We start from the raw sequence: 18,844 nt of genomic DNA on the forward strand, positions 1-18,844 counted from the left end.
CCACTGCAGGCACTTTGCGACGACTCGGAATCGGTCTAGGGACATGACAGGGAGATCGCTATCAGAGGCGGGCTGATTGGTGCTCAACGCTACCAAAATTTCGAGAACATGGAGTCTTGTCCAGTAAGTAGTGTGCATGACACCGGAAGAGGCTTATCCCTTCATCATGACTATGGCTCAGGTAGCGACCGTACGCGCATCAATACAATTGCAATATGCTCATGCGATGAGCACAGGAGGCGTACAGAACATCTACAACATACTAATAAGGTACAATGTGAGTTTGCGCATCTACCTTGTACAGTGATGCAGCTGAACGCCGTGCTCCAAAAAATCACGTCGGAAGCATCACGGGTATGCTAGGCTATAGGCTGTAGTTAAGAGGGTACCCATACTTCGCCCACAACACCCCATTCTTTCAGCGCTCGCGTCTCAGCAGTGAAACATCTTGTTCCAACTGCTTCACTGTTACTGTCGTCTACCAGCCTGTCCTCGACCAACACAACTCTTAGTCCGCCGAATGTCGCAAAACCATGTCGAAGAGGTAAATATGACAATTGGAAATCCTTCGACACCACCACCTTCGCCACCGGATTTCCGATGGCATTATCCAACTCACTGTCGGCATCACTGCCTACAGTACTAGTACTGATATTTCTGTCATGGGCTGGGAGATGTCCGCGAGCAGCAGAAGAAACCGAATCGGCTGAAGGAGTCAAACGCAGCTGGGGTAGAAACACGGCGGAACTGCCCAAATACACGACACTGGGAGATGGAGCTTGCTTCTCCTCCTCCGACTCTATAAATGGAGGAGGCAGCGCAATAGTGCCACTGTTCCCCCCAACATCAGCGGGTGCAGGTGTATCGCGGCCTCCATCAAGTTCTGTGTGACTAGATTCGTCGTCTGCATTCAGCCGACGCGGAGACGCTACAAGAAGTCTTCGGGCCAGAAAGTCCTGGAAATCAGCACGATGTGGCGTTTCATATGGAGAGGGTGATGAGAATCCAGACGAAGGTAGGCGGGGACTGAGAGGGCCCTCTTTGTGCTCTGCAGCGACAGCTGACGAAGAGTCCTGCCGCCGTCGCTGCACGTGCTGAATCACGAGTGAGAGGAGTCTGGTGCTCTGTATTTCTGAAGGTTGAGCGATTGGGACCAGTGCCAAGACGTTGAGGGTGAAGTCAACAACGAACGAACTCTCCACTTTGATGTCTGCGCGGGGAATGTTGCGGATAACAAGATCAACATCCACATCATCTTGACGACGGATAGCTGGATTGGGTGATGAGGGAACACTGAGAGGTTGTAAATTTAACGGAGGCATTGAGGTACGGTTGCGGAACGGTGATCCAGGCCGATACGGCGCAGGTCCAGTAGCATTAGCAGGTGGACTTAAGGGTCGCTGGGGCAGCTGAGGTGAACGAGGGCGCGGGGGAGTGGCAGCGACAGACGAAGCACGTTGCAAGTGAAGCGGTATGGCTGATGCAAGCTGCTTGGAAGCCGATGCAGGGGGGTGCAGTTGCGGTGGGGCTTGGATGAGCGGTATCCGTCGAGATAGCATCTAATACACCCTCAGAACGGATGAACCATATAGAGCATGATATAATACGCACTGAAGTCAGTAAGCGACCTGGCTCTCCAAATGAAGACTTCCATGTGATGTCTAATCTTCCCAATGGCACGACACTACCGGGCTGATGTGCTGTAGGAAAAAGTGCCAGGTTGACGGGTGACAAGATGTAAATGTATTGACGCATATCGTGCGGCTGCATGAGACCCATGGAGCCGGAGAAGACGCTTTCGCTAGCATCCTCGTCGTTCATTAGGTTGGCATCGTCTGCCTTCCAACCGTCAGCACACTCAAGGCGCATACGTTCCAACCACATTGCATCTTGTGTAAGATTTTGAACGTGTATTTCGAGAAACACCTTCTCGCGTTCCACACGGGAAAACGTAGCCGACGGTGCACGAGGTACGTGAACTTTTGTCTTAACAGATAACGGATTGGTGACCTACAGAAACACATATTTAGCATCGAAATTTTGGTCACGAGTGCACACTTACTGCAAATTTATAGAACTTACGGAAAACATACAAATTTGGATCGTTTGAATCAGCTGCTGGGGCTACTGGGGCACGGATGCCGGATGGAAGACGATACGAGATTGTGCAAGCCAAAGCGTGTTGACCCAGTTCCTTTATTTCATGGCCGACAACCTTCTCCAATGATTCCCCGACGGCTAGTCGAAAATCGGGCCCACCGAATTCGGCGACAGTAGCTTTCGTGGAAGCAGTTTGCACTTCCACCGTCAAAGTGACCGATTCCACATCAACGCTGGCCTCATTGTTCACAGACAGACAACTAGTGAATGTTTCACCCAGCTGAATTGCACCAAACGAGGATGGGAGCATGAGCACTTCCGTGACATGACTCAAATCGCGCAGAGTTTTGGGGTGTCCGGGAAGCGCTGTCTTCCCTTGCAACGAAACGATGGACGTGGTCGAATGCGCTGAGAATGATGGTGAACTTGAGTAGAAAGGCTCCCATGCGCTTGCTAACGAGGGTCGCTACATGAAGTGGTCCTCAATCTTGACGAACCCGAACCTGCAGGTGACGGTAAACGCACTGAGACCCGCATGACTTTCAAGGAGACGAGATGACCAGTGCTTGTCATTGTGAAAATATGTCAATAAGAGTCGGAATGGAGATTCAAAGCGAAGAATAAGAAGTTCGATGATACCGAACGTTCAAGATTCAGGCACGATGTTTTTGGAAATCAAGGAAGATGAGATACACGAATGTAAACGATGCAGCAGAGAGCATGAGCAACAACCATGAAAGAGTTGAACAGACGCTAGACGCGCGTACGTTGCCGCCTTGTTATTCATACATATACATAAGCCTTGCTTCTCCTGTGGCTTATATCTGAGACTCATGGCCCGGTGGCGGAGATATATTGAGGTGAATTTATCGCATTTGCAGGTCTGTAACGCAATACAATTCCATGACCACAACGAAGATTCGAGCGGAACTAGCAGCAGCAATCCGTTAAAACCAGTGAAGCTCTAACTAAAGTTCTGCTGTAGTCGAGAAGATTCGTAGCCACTGGGCAGCCAGGCCTTATCCAGGAGTCTGGAGAACAAGTTTCATCTTCCACTTGTCGGATTATAATTCCTCTGACGTTGTGAGCAGGCCGCCCGCCTCCTTTCATCAAAGGCCTTGGCTTGTTCCCATACCTCGATTGTGAGCGTAGACTCATGCAGTGACAATGCATACAATCTGCAAGAACGCGTTACAAGGCGGTTTATGAAGGGCAGGAGTCACAGTCAGACACTCACTTCGCAACAGTCATTCGTCTTATGAGATCATCAGACGTAATCGACTTGTCCTGCTGCCGGTCGCGGACGAAATCACGTTGTATGTACTGTATAGCATAGGGCGATCAGTTATTCAACATAGAAAGTGATAAGCAATACCTCCGATGTTGCTTCGTCAACCTGTACCTTGCCCGAGCGAGCGCCGACGACAAAATCTCTGAAAGCAGCCAACCGCGCAGGAGGAGGGAGGACAACATCATCTTCGAGCTTGTACAGCGATGCTCTTCCCGCAGGAGTCGTCCTGATGGGATAAGAGAGGTCGGTCTATATCCTAAGACTGAGCGTATACAGTATAAGCCAAGCGATGGAGGGTACCTTGAAGAATGCACTCTTGCTTCCCTCGCTGAGAACCACACAGCTCATGTCTGTCTGGAAGGAGAATTGCGAAAACGGGAAAACATATGCTAGTGTCTGCGTCGATATGACCTCCTGCAAGGTATGGATGTTTCGATAGCCTGAACAGAAATATGCAGCATGAAAATTCGAGAATGGAATAGAGATCTGTATACAATATATACGGACCCTGTTCGGTAAGCTTGCCTTCTTTTATACCACTCTCTGTAACAAGTAGGAAAGTACCTTGCGGAAGTTGTAGTGCACCGGCGTGTAAATCTTCGTCCTTGCTTTCTGGTGCTAATAGTTTCTTATTCAAGATGTTGAGGGAGAGCGGCAGAGTGCGTGTCAAAGGGATGAGATATTGGAGAAGTAGCGATAATGTAGGAATGGGCTCTCGAGGAGTGATGATAGTAGATGGTATCGGTGGAGGTTGGGGAAAGTGCGTGATAGTCAGAGAGGGCGGTAAAAGGGAAGGGTTTCGTGATTGCCTGGATGATACGCGATGAGATATGTTGGCGAGCGCTCTAGCGAACTTACACGCGAGCTATACATGCAAGTAAAACCCATTCAGCAGCATCACGGTCTCCATCCAATGCCTCCTCTGCTATCCATGTAAGAAGATCGTCCCTAAGTTGTGCCGTATACAATGCAGGAGGTTCTTGCAGCACACATGGGTACGGCCGGGAAATGAGTGAATGAGGATGCGATCGGATGAATAAGACATGCAGCGTAGGCACTTCGGCGGTACTGTCGATGTCTACACTCGAGCTAGAAGATCGAACTCTCGCAGTGAGACGATCGGAAGGTGCATAAGTTAGAGATACTGACGACTCAGTGGTCAAGATTCCGACAAAGGTAACCAAGTCTGTAGACTTGAGTGCTTCGGACCCAAAGTTAGAGTCGTATATCTGCCGGTGCTAAATGAACTAATAGATGGTGTGAAAAAGCACATAGCCTACCTTCACTTGCACTCCAACATGTGGATCCGTCGGATGCGGAAACTTGTGCGCCAGTGTAATTTCATGAGACCGTATGGCAGCAGAGTACTCTTGCCGCTCTTGTTCTACCACTTGTCATCAGCACAGTCCAGGCATATCACATCAATTTACCACGTACGATCTTCTGGACCATCGAGCTCAGTGCTACACCACGGCGACTCTCCTGGCACATTCACAGCCCATAATACCGTGCACTCTCGCAGATCGGCGTAGTTAACGTCGTCGTCCCCAGTGTCAGCAAGTTCCATACCCCATCCTCCACACACGCCATTTTTCGACTTGGAAAGATACATCTCTGAAGACGGCGATGTGTCTTGAACCATGGCGCGGAAGCGGACAAGGGTTCTATCGGGAAACGCGTTCGGCGGGTGATGGGCGTTCAGAGTAGGTATCTGAGCGAAACTCAAAGTTGAAGTTCTCAAAATTTCTGCAGAATCCGTACCTTCTGAAATGCCTCTGATGTTCTGTATATATTAGAGTAATGTTCAGAAACGAGGCGAGGAAAATCCACGGATGATTCCCCGACTTCTAAATACAATGACTTTAATGTTGAGGTAGGATTTTTGATACTTTCCATCGCTGCTGAAGATACCATGATGGCCACGAGTGTGCGTAAAAGCGGTCGGAGGCTGGCTGTTGACGCAAGCCCAGACGCGATGAAGAATGCGCCACAGACGCGTCGCGTCTCATTACCGATCGTGTTTGTACATCCAAATGAGGCATGTTTATAGGCCAAACAATCCTCTGGTCCGTGCGTCGTGCGGTCCGTATAAAACGCATGCTGAGACATTACGAATCTTTACCACTCTGGCCTTTTGGCTTAGATCAAGTGTAGTATCTGTTCTTAATAGTTTAACCACTATTATGGAGGCACCGCCTCCATTATTGGTTATCTAATTTTTGCCGCCCTTGTTCTTCGGGCTCTGCTTGCAACCTGGAGGTGTGATGACCTTGCTATTGCAGTATAGGCTTGTGTTGTCGGGGGACTTTTTGCTTTTTCTTTTTGGTACACTTGGTGTTGAGTCAATTGACTTGGAATCTTGGTGTGTCAAATGGATCAAGTAGTGGGTAGATTATTAATTTTTCATATTTGATGTTCTAATTACATATTATTGGGTGCCTGGGGATGATGTGTGCTGTGGGTGTGCTGGCTTATGGCTGTTGGTTCTGATGAGGCTGAAAAGGCTGTGGCATTGGCCTTGAGTTGGCCTATGTGTATCTGTGTATATCCAGTAGTTGTTGTGTTGGTGGTGTTGCCCACACTACTGTCTGTGCCACACGCAAAGTTGTTGTCTTTGTGATGATGCCTTTGAGGACCTGCAGGCTTGTAGCCAGCTGTTCTGGCTTAAGTCTGCCATTATCACTCTTTGGAGTGCTAAAATGGCTGGGTGGACTGGTCCTGCTTGAGGGGTCATTGATGGAGTTGTACCTGGGTATGCTCTATGTAGATGCAGTATGGATAGCATGCACATTGAACACAGTCATAATAGCACTGTTGATACTTTTTGAGGTGCAAATGGTAGTCTTGCATAGTAGGATATAGAATGCCTGATATGAGGAACTGTCTTGAATGATATGATACTGATTTGAGGTATTCATCTATACTAAAGCAGTGTATCCAATCCCATTACACTCTATCCAAGTTTGTCCTTCCAGTTCAGTGATAAGGAACTTGGCACCAGTTAGCTGCTCTGCCACCCAGATGGCAGATCTTGCAAGCATTGTCAACAGTCTGGTTGCAATCCACTTCACGAGACGTACTTTGTGTGCAGTGTTAAGGGTCCAGCTTTGATCAGAGATCGCCCCTTCGCGAGAGCAAGGAAGATGATCATCTGATCCTAATGAGATATATGGAACGTCTTGCGGTGAATTAAAATAATCATCATAAAGCATGATTTAGGCGCACTTGTAAGTACTCGTCTACGCAGCCTCCGTGTCCTAGATTGCGAATCAATTCTTCGGCTGCTTCTGCCCCTACCTTTTCAGGATCCTTCCCTTTCGCTCCAATGGCGCTTCCGCCCAATACACATCCACCACTTGTCTCGGCCCAAAGGACGATCCCAGACCCGCTGCCTATCGCCTCTTCAGGCTTCTCTCTAACTGCAGTAATGTTAACGAGACCCGGGTCCATTCCTGCCCTAGACAGTATAGTAGCTGCGCCATCGCGCATGCTGGTTGCTAGATGGGCAGGCAGACCTGCAACGTACGCTCTGCCGCCTATAGAAGTGACAGATCCTCGGTCTGTGACGACAACAGACGGTAGAGGATCACACTGAGGAGTGACCGAGACAATAACTTCACCCCCACCCTTGGGAACGAAGCCTCGTTTAAGTATCCGCAAGTCCGGGGTGAGTCCAAAGCGTCGCTGGATGAACGGCAGGAAAACGCGAGCAGCATGTCTATTTGTGGTGCCAGGGGTGCATTCGTTCCACCGCGCAAAATCAGTCGGGTAGGTGAGACGGTCTCCGAGGGTGGAGCGGACATAAATATCAAGCACGGCAAAGAGACTTGCAATAAAAGAGCAGTTGATCCTGCAGTCTTTGGGTCTGCGACATAGGTACTAGACAACCCAATAGGACCAGGACGGAATTCGATTGCGGACGATCCGATGTCACAGCCAGATAGGTGTCCTGAGCATATTTTCGCCACGAGGCGGAGACCTTTAGAGCAATATTCAATACATTGTGTGCGCGAGGAGCATATGAAACGACACACCCGCGGCATGCTGAGCTTTCAGGCCCGGTTTACGGCGGTTGTGTCGAATGTTGTGTATTGAGACTGGGCGCGAGAGAAGAACGGCAAAAGCAACTGTATTACGGAGGATCTGACCGCCCCCTTCAAGAACACTGCCATCGACCAAGAGGGGCTCAACGGCGGCCATTTCCAGCTGCAAGCACGTAGACTGAGTCAGTGAGCGAGCGAGATATTCTAGCGCGGTCACGGTCGCTGGTCCTGTAGATCATCGGGAGGCGCTCGTTCTCAGCTGCGACCGTAACGACCTGGTCGACCAGGGTCTGATCATATACCCTTGAATTCTAGCGACCACGCGCGGCCATGGGAGATGCTCAGCGGAAGGAGTTGAATGCTTTTTTCTCATTCTTTGCCACGTTTGAGCTGACTCGGCCAGTCGCTACTATTGCTGACCTCTCCGACGGTGCCGCTCTATTCGAGGTCTTGTCACTAATGTGAGTTACGGGTGAGCCTATCGTTCTCGGACAAGCTTGATGCTCTCATCTGCAGCGATGCGGACTATTTCCGTCCCCCAGCCCGCCCTTCCGTCCAACCCTCGGACAACTGGGTCATCCGGTTTAGTGCCCTCAAACGCTTGTACCGGCTCATGACCCAGTATTTCTCAGATGTCCTCCACCAACCCACAAGCGCGCTCGAGGTCCCCGACCTCCAAGCCATCGCTCAGGACTACAATATATCAGCAACGCTTATAATGTGTCGTCTCACGATCGCCATTACAGTACAGTGCGAGAAGAATGCGGACATCATCAAGAAGATCCAGCGACTAAGCGAGTCCGAGCAGCATACCCTCATGCGTGTCATTGAGCAGGTCATGGCTAAAGTGAAGGTCTCTGGAGACGCGAGCCTCGGCGAGGTGAGCATGACCGAGGATGACCACTATTATCAGATCCAGTCGGAGCGCAGTCGCACTCTATCAGAGAAAGAGACCATCGAGAAGGTCTATCAGACCCTCCTCGAGGAACACCGTACACTGCAGACCAACTTTGATGATGTGACTTCCGAGAAGGAAGACGCTCTCGCCCAACTGCGTCAAGCTCAGCGCGAAGCGGAGAGTAAGCGTGTTGACAGCAGAGGAGATGCGATGATGAGAGCAGAGATTGACCGCCTGCGAACTGAGCTGTGAGTACTGGATACACTCTGATGCCAACATGCCAGGTTTAATGTAAGACAGCCAGAAGAGCGAAGATAATCTAGCCATGACGGAAGCAGAGCTAGACAAGCAAACCACATTGGTCACGGATCTCACACGTAAGATCGACGAATTGCAAGTGCAAGCGGATGAGGCGGCTCGTCTGAAGGATCAGGTCGATGAGTAAGTTGTATCGGTTTAAGATATCTCGAATGCTGAATATTTCTGTGCAGATATCGTCATGCTGCTGATAAACTGCAAAAGACGGAAAATGTAATGGAGAAGTACAAGAAAAAGCTTCAAGAAGGGGCAGATCTACGACAACACGTCAAGGTATGTAGTTTCGAAATTTGTGAAGCCAGACACTTGCTGATCGCCATAACCCTCAGGCACTGGAGAAGCAAAATGCAGATCTAGTAGACAAAAATGCTTCCCTGGAAGAGGAGTACCGGAAGGTTGCCGCATTTAAGCCTCTTATGGACTCGTACAAGACTCAAATATCCGAGCTGGAGACGAAAGCTTCCGCGCGGACTAAGGAACTGGATACTTTGAGATTCGAGCTTGACCAGGCTAAAGCGAAGTTGAAAGTGTCAGAAGACGAGCGGGCCAAAGACTCCGAGACACTCGAGTTGTATCAGGAGCGCGTTCGTGAGCTTGAGCTCACATCACATGGACGTCCTCTCGTCGCAGCATCCTCACGTTCGCGCCCTACTGACGGCACAGAAGGGAATACAGATGAATTTACTGAGGCAGAGTTGTTGGGCAATGACGCAGGTGAGGCAGAGCATACTGAGGATGACGATGGAGATATGCAGGGATTAGGAGAGGAACTAGACTCGGCGCTCTCAGGCACCACAATGACGGACCTTAAGTTACAAGTGCGCAAACTTCAGCGGGAATTGGAGGCAGTGCGGAAGAATGAGGCGGACGCGAGCCGCGTCTTAGTCCTTGAAAACCTGCTAGACGATGCGAACCGAATGAAGGCGCGATACGAGGCTGACTACCTTGCTGCGCATCGAGAAACACTAGTGCTGCAACACAACCTGGAGGAGATTAGAAGTGGAAAGTCAATGGGTGACGGGTTAGTAACACTGTCACCGCTTTGGGCTCTATGGTCATGCTCAACGTTTCTTGCCTATATAGTGCCGAAGCGGCGATCGCATTGCGTCAGCGCTTGAACGAGACCGTCGATCAGCTCGATGCGCTACGGAAAGAACATGCTGAATTGGAGGTCAAGTTCGAGAACATGAGTAATGAGTTGACTATTGCCAAGTCAGATTGTAGGTGGGCGTCCCTCTTAGCGCAATCGCATGCTGATATGTTGTTAGTGAACCTTGTCAACAAGGATCAACTCGATATTCTCGCCACCCTTCGGGAATCGGTCAACGAAGACAAAGCCGGTCTTGAGGTTGAAGTCGAAGAGCTACGTAATCAGATCAAAGAGTTGTCTGACAAGAACAAGATGCAACTCGAGCAGGTCAACGGATTGTTACTGGAGAAAGTCAGTCTACAAAGTGAAGGCATTGACCAGCGAGACAGGATGCTTCAACGCGAACGCGCCTTTGGGTGAGTACCAAGGATCTCCTCGCTGAATGGTCAACATTGAGTGGAAATATTAGCGACTTGCGCGCGTCTATATCAGGGAAGGACGTGCCCGAAGACATCAAAGCGCGTCTACTCGGTCTACACGAGGAGAATATTGCGCTCAAAGAACAATACAAGGTCGCTCAGGAGAAACTTCTCAAAGCCAAGACAGTATGTGAATTGGACGTATATTGATATGCCAAATCATCTGATCGCAATGCAGTTCATCAAACAGCAAGATAAGTTGTTCAAGGAAGAACATGCGAAGAAAGATGGTGTAACACCTCCCGTAAGTCCTCATTACACGTTGAAGAACGAGCTGTTGGACGCTTGCGCATAGGGTGCATTCCAAGAAGCAGAAGAGAGTTATCGCTCGCAAATCAAGATTTTCGAGGAAGACATTGCTAGACAAAAGGTTCATCATATCTGCATTGGTATAGTTCGGTGACGCTCAGCCTCCTTGCACAGCGTCTCCTTGTCGATGCTACGAAACGATACGCACGGGAACAAGCGCTCATGTTAAGTGTCATCCACGATATGGGCATGCAAGCCGCAAGAGACCACCTGGGCAATAAGCAGCAGCAGCTACGGTCAGGTCCGACGAGTTGGTTGGGACAACAGCGGAGAAATGTCCGTACACCCGTTTTTCTGCTCGGCACTTGACCTCATGGTTTCTCTCACAGCTGGGTCAGACGTTACGCCGTTGACATTGTTTCCTCTTACACTTCTCCAGGCCACACATTCATTTGGATTTTCCATATAACCTATTTCTATTGCCCGACTGAACACCTCATGCATCTTCGCATACCCTGTGCATTAATCTATCTCACTGTGTTGAACGTTCTGCAGTTGGTTGTTGGTTGTATTGTGTAGTTCGCCCTTGGGGCGCACTCTAGCACTTTGACTTCGAGTAATTGATCGCTTCTGTTCTGAGAATCTCCACGGCATTCAATGTGAGTTCTCTACTGGCGGACCCGTTCTATGTTGGCCTCACGAAAGGACACAAAATATCGAGCCATTCACCTCGTGTTCAAGCCTGGGTTATCCGAGGATGGACCATCATCCGGAGATGGACCTGGCTTCGAAATCCATGATATCCCCGCCGGAAATGACCAGACATAAATGTACGCTGTACGCTTGTGGATGTCATTAACTAATCCGATACTATAGCTAGCTGTGGGGTGAAGCCATGGCAAATTTACAAAATGATATTGGAGAAAATATAGTGTTCCGTCATCGAAGATCTACCTAGATTCACCTATTATTGCACAGAAGACAGATCTGCAGAGAATTCAACTACTGCGACTAGCTTACATACAACACAATGACAGGGGAAGAATAGCCCTGCTACAAGGTGGGTATCATAACACTGACAGGTACAACATACTATACAACAGGTACAGTACAACAGTACGGCCATCAATATAACAAGGCTGCAACGTGGTTATTCGTCAAGCTCATAAAATCATAAACAATGTTCACTTCATCACAATAAGCCGGCGTCCTGGGTCCCAGCGATGTCTGCCATACTCTTAATTAGTCGTGCTATGTCTTGCGACCTCGGCGTGATATTGCATTCAAACCGACTTGGATGGCTATGCGCGGGCCATAGCAATAGCACCAAGTAAGCTACCAGACTAAGCAGATGAAGGGATCAAAACGCACCTAATCGACGAGCCCGAGTAAGTTGCGTCGAGCTCTAGAGGAGTACCATCGGGTCCCAGCGGCTTTGATATGTCGAACGTCGCAAGTATGGTGGTGACAACAAGGAATAATGTGTCCTCGGCGAGTACCTGGCCTGGACACGATCTGGAGAATCGACGAAACAACAGTGAAGGCGAGAACAGAGGATATTGATACGACTTGTGAGTAAAGTTTCCTCCTCCCTCACATGGGCTCACCTTCGCCCATATCCGAAAGCCCAAGCTCGAGGATCCGGATTGCGCCGGCCGTCAGTCTTTATTAGGTATCGTTCTGGAATAACCTCAAACGGATCCGGGTACAGCGTCGGGTCATGTAAGATAGCCCTATGCACATATTTGAAAATTCATCAGCTTGAAAGTAAAACTCCCTGCATGAAAAGGCGTACCAACTATTAGCAATGACAGTACACCCGGCCGGGATGTGATATCCCCTGTATTCGTCATCTTGCATTGCTCGATGCGGTACGGCTACGAATACCGAAGAGTACAGCGTCATCAGCGGGACAATCATCATATTATGTGAGAAATTTCCCTACCCATCGGGACGACAGGATTCCAGCGGTGGATCTCCTTGATTAGTGCCTCGATGTATGGCAGCTTCAGCTTGTCGCTAAATGTAGGGAGGCGGGCGGAGCCCACAACTGCATCAATCTCGGCTTGTGCTTTAGTCTGAATGTGTGGATAGAGTGCCATGATAAGGAAGAAAGACTCAATCGCTGAGACAGTCTGAAAGGATTCAGTCACAAGCTCGTCGACCAAACAGCGCGCTCACAGTGTCAGAAGCAGCTGAAATGCCGAAGCCCGTTAATCTATATGACATAGTGGACGTCGCCTTCACACTCACCGGCGTAAAATGAAGCGGACACATTCCTATACAAGAAATCTTCTTCAGGCGTTCGTTCTGGGTTGCTTTCTATGAGGTTTGCTGTGAATGATGGTTGGGCCATGCCCTTGGCCTGATGGCATAATTTGAATCGTAAATTCACACAGCTTGAGGGCAATGATTATCCGGTACGTACGACCTGTGCTTGGATGTCGTCATAGGCTTCGTCGCGGAGCCGCACCCAGGTTTTACGCATCTCCTTTGCAACTGCTTTGAAGCCCGTGCCAGGGAACCAGTCGGGTAAATAGCGTACTAGCGCCTAACGCGTCGGGACCATGTATTTTTAAAAGACAGAGGCACGCACGGAAGGGAAATATATCCACGAGAAAAGCAGCCGGGGCGATAGTACGTGCAAAATCTTGATTCACTTGATCTGCTAACTGGAACAGACGGTCGTGAGAGTCGTGGACAACGTGTCCGTGAGTGAATTGATAGACGATGCTCGCCACGAGCCTGTTTCACCCCTATGAGCGAGAGGACAAACGCAGACGATCATAAACCGGGCCTACCATCGGATATGCTGATGGAACTGTGAAGGGGATTCCAGGATTCGTGGCAGCAGCTGTGCCATCTTATCCTCGTGGATCTGCTGCATCTCGGTCGCGTTTCGTGGACCAAGCGCATTCAAGATAAGCCTTCGGCGTTCCTTGTGTTGGCGGTCATACGGCGCAAGTGGGACGCCGTCGTCATGCCCTATCCTGTTGTCACATTTGGATCGAGGACTACACATAAAGACGCAGGAAGACTTACATTCCTGACATGGTCAGCTTTGGCCGATCGGCATAGATGGTGCCTCGTTTCTCGAGCAGATCGGAGATGGCATCTGGGGAAGTCAACACGACCATAGGCCTTCCAAAGACGGAGAGGTACATGAAGTCTCCTGGGAACATAAGAAAATACACCGTGCTATTTAGAAGAGTGAATCACTAAACAGCTTCTTGTGGTGCATACCATACATCTGGGCCCAAGCAGCGAATGTGGCCCATTCTCGACCAGCTGGCACCTGCAGCGCATTTCCAATCAATGGCAACCCTCGAGGGCCCGGGGGTAAGCGTTTCTGCGAAAGGCTTTTCACGTAGAGCAAAAGAACACACGCCACTAGAAGTATAAACAAGGGGCCTGCAAGAGGTGATGACATGGCCAGAACTAGCGAGAGTCGAATACTCCGAAAGATGAAGTCGGGGGAAATCAGGAGCAGCGGGATGACGATCTTTACTTATAGAGCGATTGGACTCGTGGAGCATGGCGCAAACCTGCCGAACTCTTCGGTGACTGTCGCCTATGATAGTTTGGTTGAGTAGTGCCATCAATCAGGATCGGATTAGAGTGCCGCAATGAACATGGAAGAGCCTCGAGGCGAGGCTGTCATATCTGACCCAAGTTCACGATCAGAGAGGAACGCGCCCTAGTTCCCTGCCACGCCTCGAAGAGAGTGCGACCATCTCAAGCTTAGCCAGAGGCCCGGAGATGAGTGCGGGTTCCATTCATATGTCGATGATGCATCACATCAAGTGCCAAGTAGGATGGCGATTGCGAGACTCTCTCATCGACAAATGAACGTGCGCACCTGCCAGTCGGAAAAGCATCACGTCTGGGTGATTTATTCATGCGGTGCATGTTAGTGACACGAGAGCAGGCAAGTTGTCTGTTGTAACACACCTCATACGATTCCCGGAGACAATTGTGTGGCGGTTCCGGATAGAACGGTTCGACGACACCAGCACTCAGGAAGAGTGCTGGTGTCGGAAACTCGGAAAACAGTCTGGACTCACTTAGCGCCGACCGTCATGAGATCGCGGGTGGAACATATGCCGTAATGCAGAGATGATCCCGGCAATTTGGAAGAATTGAAGAGACCCGGGTTGGAACTTGGAGGGCCTTGAGCAATTCATATTGGTCCGCCGGGCTGTAATGTCAAAATCTCAAAATCTCAAGATGCATCCCGGCGGGGTGTAAGGCGAACAAGACCACTCGGGCCCTCACTTTTCTGAATGAACCTTGTGCCGACCTGACACAAGTAATAGCTCTATCAGCTATCTACATCATCAACGGCACACTTGCGCAGAGCTGCAGCGCAGTAAGTAACAACTTTCGGGTTAGCATAGTGATTCACAATCCGAATACGGCACTGCATCTGGCGAAAAATGGCGGGCATTGTCCGCGTCCGTCGCTTGAACGATCATTGAAGATGTTGGTGATTTTCCACTCTCGCACTCAGAATCCTTCCTTCGTCTTCGCGCTGAGTCAATATGAAAATAATATGTATTACCTATACAATGGCGAAAAAGACATACATAATAGACGACGCCGTTGGTACTAGCCTGACAACCGAATGGATGATATCATGAAGTCGTAGCCGATGAAGGATGAATGGACGTTTGGCAAGAGTAGCTTGGCCCTTTCGAGAAACAGTGCTCTATAGTACAGTACGTGTGTTGAAACACTCGCCGCACACTGGCAGCGCGGTCCGCATCAATTGGCCTGTATCATGTCTACTCAGTACCATAGCACACGGATGCCTGGGTAATAATACTAGTACCATTTGTTCAGCTTCCAGCGTTCTCTGTGCTTCCGAGCAGCCGGTTTTGAAGTAACTTTAAGCTTGGGTTGTTATTTGCCTTCGATGCACTTCGAATGAATCGCGGCACCGATCCCGCGGCATACTCACGTATTCTGTCCTCCGTGTTAACTCCTGTCAAGCTCACCACAGTTCGGGGTGGTTCGCAACCTGTATCTCGGGTCAGCTACATGGTCCGTATCAAGCCTACATATTGAACCTCCCGCGGGCAGAGTCGCAGGCTCGTAACCGAGACGCTTGACGCCACTTACAAAGCCCTTAGCATGTCGGATAAAATCTTTCGTATCAGCACATGCGTAAAACCACCTGTGGTGGCGTAGCGTCGGAGATCCCATATGATAGCACTACGCTTGCCGGCCTGTATAAATGTCCCTGGGAGAGGGCCTTCACACACGGGCATGAGTACAAAGAATGAAAATACAGCATAAAATCCGATTAGAAGACGCATGGCTTCGCAGCGAGGAGCCGTCGCATGATGATACACGTATAAAGTCCGTCATATGCCATGCAGAGTACCCTCCTTATCGGTTCCACGATAGCAGCGACATGTCGCCCAATTTTCTGTGCGCAAAAATACAACGGCATTGAGTTACATCAATCCAGACACAGCATCTGTTACGTACCTAGGTCGAATCATGTGACGAATCGTGCCTACAATCGCCAAGAAAATCAACAGCGATGCAGCAGCGACATAGGCCCAACCGAGGAAGGGGTTTTTCCCCCCAATCCAGGACACAGTTGAGATGACGATAGATTTCGTGCCTGAGTACGAGATCACCGGGTAATCTATGAAAACATGATCAATATCTGTGAATGCAAACATACAATTGCAACCGGTCGTACTCATATTGACAGCAATCTGATATCTGCCTTTCACCAACGTAGTGTTGTCATTACGTCCCCACAACTTAGTGAACGTAGGCAAGCCTGCGGTGCGCATCCAGTTCTGGAAATGCTCGTCTGTCTTTAAGTTCGGCGGAGGATTCTCAGTAGTGTAGCCATTCGGGAACCTGACCGCCCAGTTGGGCGGCGGTACGATCTGCGACAAATTGTAGCCTGGCGTGGCAGCATATTTCTTGGCCTCACCCGGCCAAGCAATTCCTGTCTGGGAGAAGTTGTATGTTTGTGATGTATCGGTGGTGAGGTTTAGTGCAGAGTAAGTATCTGCATAGGGTTGAGCAAAGTTTGGAAAGACCAGTCGACTGAACCATGCATACCATTAAAGAGAGAATTCGCGATTAATCCGCAGGGATAGATAGCCTTCGATCCCGACTCCGCAAGTGGCTTACAGTTCCCGCTATTCAACGAACTGGCACTAACAAACTGACCCTTCAGCTGATTTGAGTCGTAGCTGTTGACATATCGCCGGTGGTTCTGGTAGAAGTTGGTGAGCTTGTAATACAAAAATACGGATGGTTCCAGGTCGATGGGGACGTCGAATTGAATGAAGCATTGTGCCGAGAAAGTACCGTTACTTTCGGAGGTGTTCACGAATGCATATTGAGGGGGATTGAAGGGCGCGTTGCTGTCCGAGGCCTTGAGTTTGTAGCTGAAGTTGGTGAGATTATGGAAAGTCAAATCCGAAGCCGATGATGATTCTGGCAAATTCTGGCATTGCGTGTAATCAAACGTCATTTCGGAGACCTGTCATGGACAGAAAATCATGAGCAAGTGTACAGTCGTCGTTCACAAATTAAAGACATGCGCACCAAGCCACTCCCCCAGACCAGCAATCCTCCTATAGGTGCAAAGATAATCCCAATGATAAATAGTGTGGGTAGTACTGTCTTTGGAGTCAGTATAGGTTGCCAGGCCTTCAGTCTCTGTTGCTTGAAGGCCGTATCTGTCCCAGTATGAGTCAGGAAGAATATGACAGCTATGGTCGAGACGCACTTGCGGGTCGCTTCCAGCTACCCTTTTCCTTCTTCGGAGTATCTGATGAGCCCGGCGTAGAGTCACCATTAGCATCCCCTCTGTTTCGCCTGAACAAGGCCATAATTATAGTACAGAGTGTATGGATGGGGGATTAGTATGAGAGCAGAGTGTGGGATCTTGGAGACGTCTCTGCGGACTCTGACCAGCGCAGGCGGGCGATGCATGCTTACGTCATCCGGGTTACTCTGATGCTTCGGCGCCCTTCCCGACTTGCCACCCCGGCCAGTGTCTCGCGCACTGCGCAGCCACTCTCTCGAAATAAGCACATGCATCTGGAAGGATGCGTTTAGCGAGCTCGGCCGCGACGATATGCTCGCTCACTGACCCAGCAAGCACTTCGAATCGGTTTGAAATCGGATCCTTTGCGAAAAGCACCTTTTCGGTGGCGTTCTCTCTCCTGATGTAGGAAGGGAGGTATCTACAATTCCGATATGCTCGATAATGTACAAGACTCCTTTAGGAATCATCACCCAATCATGAACACACAATGAGACACGCCGTAGTTATCCCCTGTAAAACCTGAAGAGCACGAATGTGCAGATAGCCAACATCCCGGCAAACACATAAAAAACTCGGCCTTCTCTGTCGTGTTCCCCGTGCGAGAGTAGGTTGCGCAATGGCAAAAAAACAAGGCCGACGAGGAAGTTCGCGATCCCTGGAATGTGGTTAGAGATCAACAAACAAGATGATGTGTTCCGGGATTGTACACCCACAATTGAGGGACAACGCAACCGACGACAATGCGGATACCGCCTGTATGGTGCGCTCAATATGGTCATAAATTGACAGCATCAAGACCCAATACTTACATGGTGTGGTGAGACTTCCGGTATCATAACAAACGGTACAGGCCCAATCCCAATTGCAAAGGAGCTGTTAAGTAGGGCGGCAATTAATCATTGGAGCAAACGAGATTATACATTACGTACGCCACAAAAGATAGGATTGTGACGCTTGCTAAAGCGACCATGTCCGAATCCAAGCCAAAACCGACTCCCAAAAGAGATATAATCGCCCCTGCTGCGGATATGGAGAGGAGTTGCTTCCGGCCAAGACGCTGATAGGTGAATGAATGTATGGGTCAATATTGCAGACGATTGGCCGGTGTAAGGTAAAGTAACGAACGTCAATTAGGAATATCGGTGCACCAGTCACCAAGAAATTCACAATGGTTATTCCCAAGGAAACATATGGTCCCAAATCGGGCAATGCGTTGGAGAGTATATCATTGCTGTAGTATAAGACTGGAAACTGTCAATAGGGCGACACAGTTACAAGATGAATCACTTACCTGCATTGACGCCTGGGTTGCAAAGTCTTTCAATACTGCTCCAAGACGGTTACATTCAACGCACCAGACAACTGTTGCACCAGCATCGAGAAGCAAACGATGATGAGAGGTCGACGAAGCTCTGGGGCCATTAATAACTGAGGTACGGATATTGCCGTCACATGCGTATCGTCCTTCGCATTTGCCTCTTGCACGTCTGCCTCTTCACCGCTCAAGAGGGGGTCGTAGCTGTCAGAGTTTGAGACTAGATAGTGTTACATTAAAAACGCAGGGGGGGGGG

General features: G+C 49.6%; 5 protein-coding genes across 5 annotated transcripts; 1 reads left to right on the forward strand and 4 right to left on the reverse strand.

Annotated features, from left to right (window-relative positions):
• Positions 1 to 377: 377 nt before the first annotated feature.
• Positions 378 to 5,033, reverse strand: FIBRA_05974 (uncharacterized protein; the record flags this gene model as incomplete). Its single annotated transcript, XM_012327718.1, has 11 exons — positions 378 to 1,559; positions 1,612 to 2,010; positions 2,063 to 2,566; positions 3,236 to 3,278; positions 3,338 to 3,423; positions 3,476 to 3,640; positions 3,692 to 3,831; positions 3,899 to 4,200; positions 4,250 to 4,620; positions 4,672 to 4,775; positions 4,829 to 5,033. The coding sequence occupies 11 exons, from the start codon at positions 5,031 to 5,033 to the stop codon at positions 378 to 380; spliced, it is 3,501 nt and encodes a 1,166-aa protein (XP_012183108.1).
• Positions 5,034 to 6,309: 1,276 nt separating this feature from the next.
• On the reverse strand, positions 6,310 to 7,591 carry FIBRA_05975 (uncharacterized protein; the record flags this gene model as incomplete). Its single annotated transcript, XM_012327719.1, has 5 exons — positions 6,310 to 6,421; positions 6,472 to 6,548; positions 6,617 to 7,217; positions 7,280 to 7,370; positions 7,426 to 7,591. The coding sequence occupies 5 exons, from the start codon at positions 7,589 to 7,591 to the stop codon at positions 6,310 to 6,312; spliced, it is 1,047 nt and encodes a 348-aa protein (XP_012183109.1).
• Positions 7,592 to 7,764: 173 nt separating this feature from the next.
• On the forward strand, positions 7,765 to 10,837 carry FIBRA_05976 (uncharacterized protein; the record flags this gene model as incomplete). The annotated part of the gene is made up of 11 exons (XM_012327720.1): positions 7,765 to 7,895; positions 7,951 to 8,580; positions 8,633 to 8,773; positions 8,824 to 8,923; positions 8,980 to 9,671; positions 9,734 to 9,870; positions 9,919 to 10,156; positions 10,210 to 10,345; positions 10,398 to 10,463; positions 10,515 to 10,589; positions 10,643 to 10,837. 11 exons carry the CDS (start codon positions 7,765 to 7,767, stop codon positions 10,835 to 10,837), a joined length of 2,541 nt encoding a protein of 846 aa, XP_012183110.1.
• Positions 10,838 to 11,660: 823 nt separating this feature from the next.
• Positions 11,661 to 13,898, reverse strand: FIBRA_05977 (uncharacterized protein; the record flags this gene model as incomplete). The annotated part of the gene is made up of 12 exons (XM_012327721.1): positions 11,661 to 11,769; positions 11,840 to 11,983; positions 12,076 to 12,201; positions 12,264 to 12,345; positions 12,414 to 12,603; positions 12,650 to 12,663; positions 12,722 to 12,833; positions 12,897 to 13,012; positions 13,065 to 13,213; positions 13,270 to 13,458; positions 13,511 to 13,640; positions 13,712 to 13,898. The coding sequence occupies 12 exons, from the start codon at positions 13,896 to 13,898 to the stop codon at positions 11,661 to 11,663; spliced, it is 1,548 nt and encodes a 515-aa protein (XP_012183111.1).
• Positions 13,899 to 15,859: 1,961 nt separating this feature from the next.
• FIBRA_05978 (uncharacterized protein) lies at positions 15,860 to 18,695 on the reverse strand (the record flags this gene model as incomplete). Its single annotated transcript, XM_012327722.1, has 13 exons — positions 15,860 to 15,899; positions 15,962 to 16,124; positions 16,182 to 16,502; positions 16,556 to 16,982; positions 17,048 to 17,181; positions 17,232 to 17,320; positions 17,823 to 17,928; positions 17,987 to 18,026; positions 18,083 to 18,146; positions 18,203 to 18,330; positions 18,399 to 18,517; positions 18,565 to 18,576; positions 18,629 to 18,695. 13 exons carry the CDS (start codon positions 18,693 to 18,695, stop codon positions 15,860 to 15,862), a joined length of 1,710 nt encoding a protein of 569 aa, XP_012183112.1.
• Between the last annotated feature and the right edge of the window lie 149 nt (positions 18,696 to 18,844).

Source organism: Fibroporia radiculosa, assembly GCF_000313525.1.
Source record: "Fibroporia radiculosa TFFH 294 genomic supercontigs, scaffold5756, whole genome shotgun sequence".
Classification (NCBI taxonomy): Eukaryota; Fungi; Basidiomycota; class Agaricomycetes; order Polyporales; family Fibroporiaceae; genus Fibroporia; species Fibroporia radiculosa.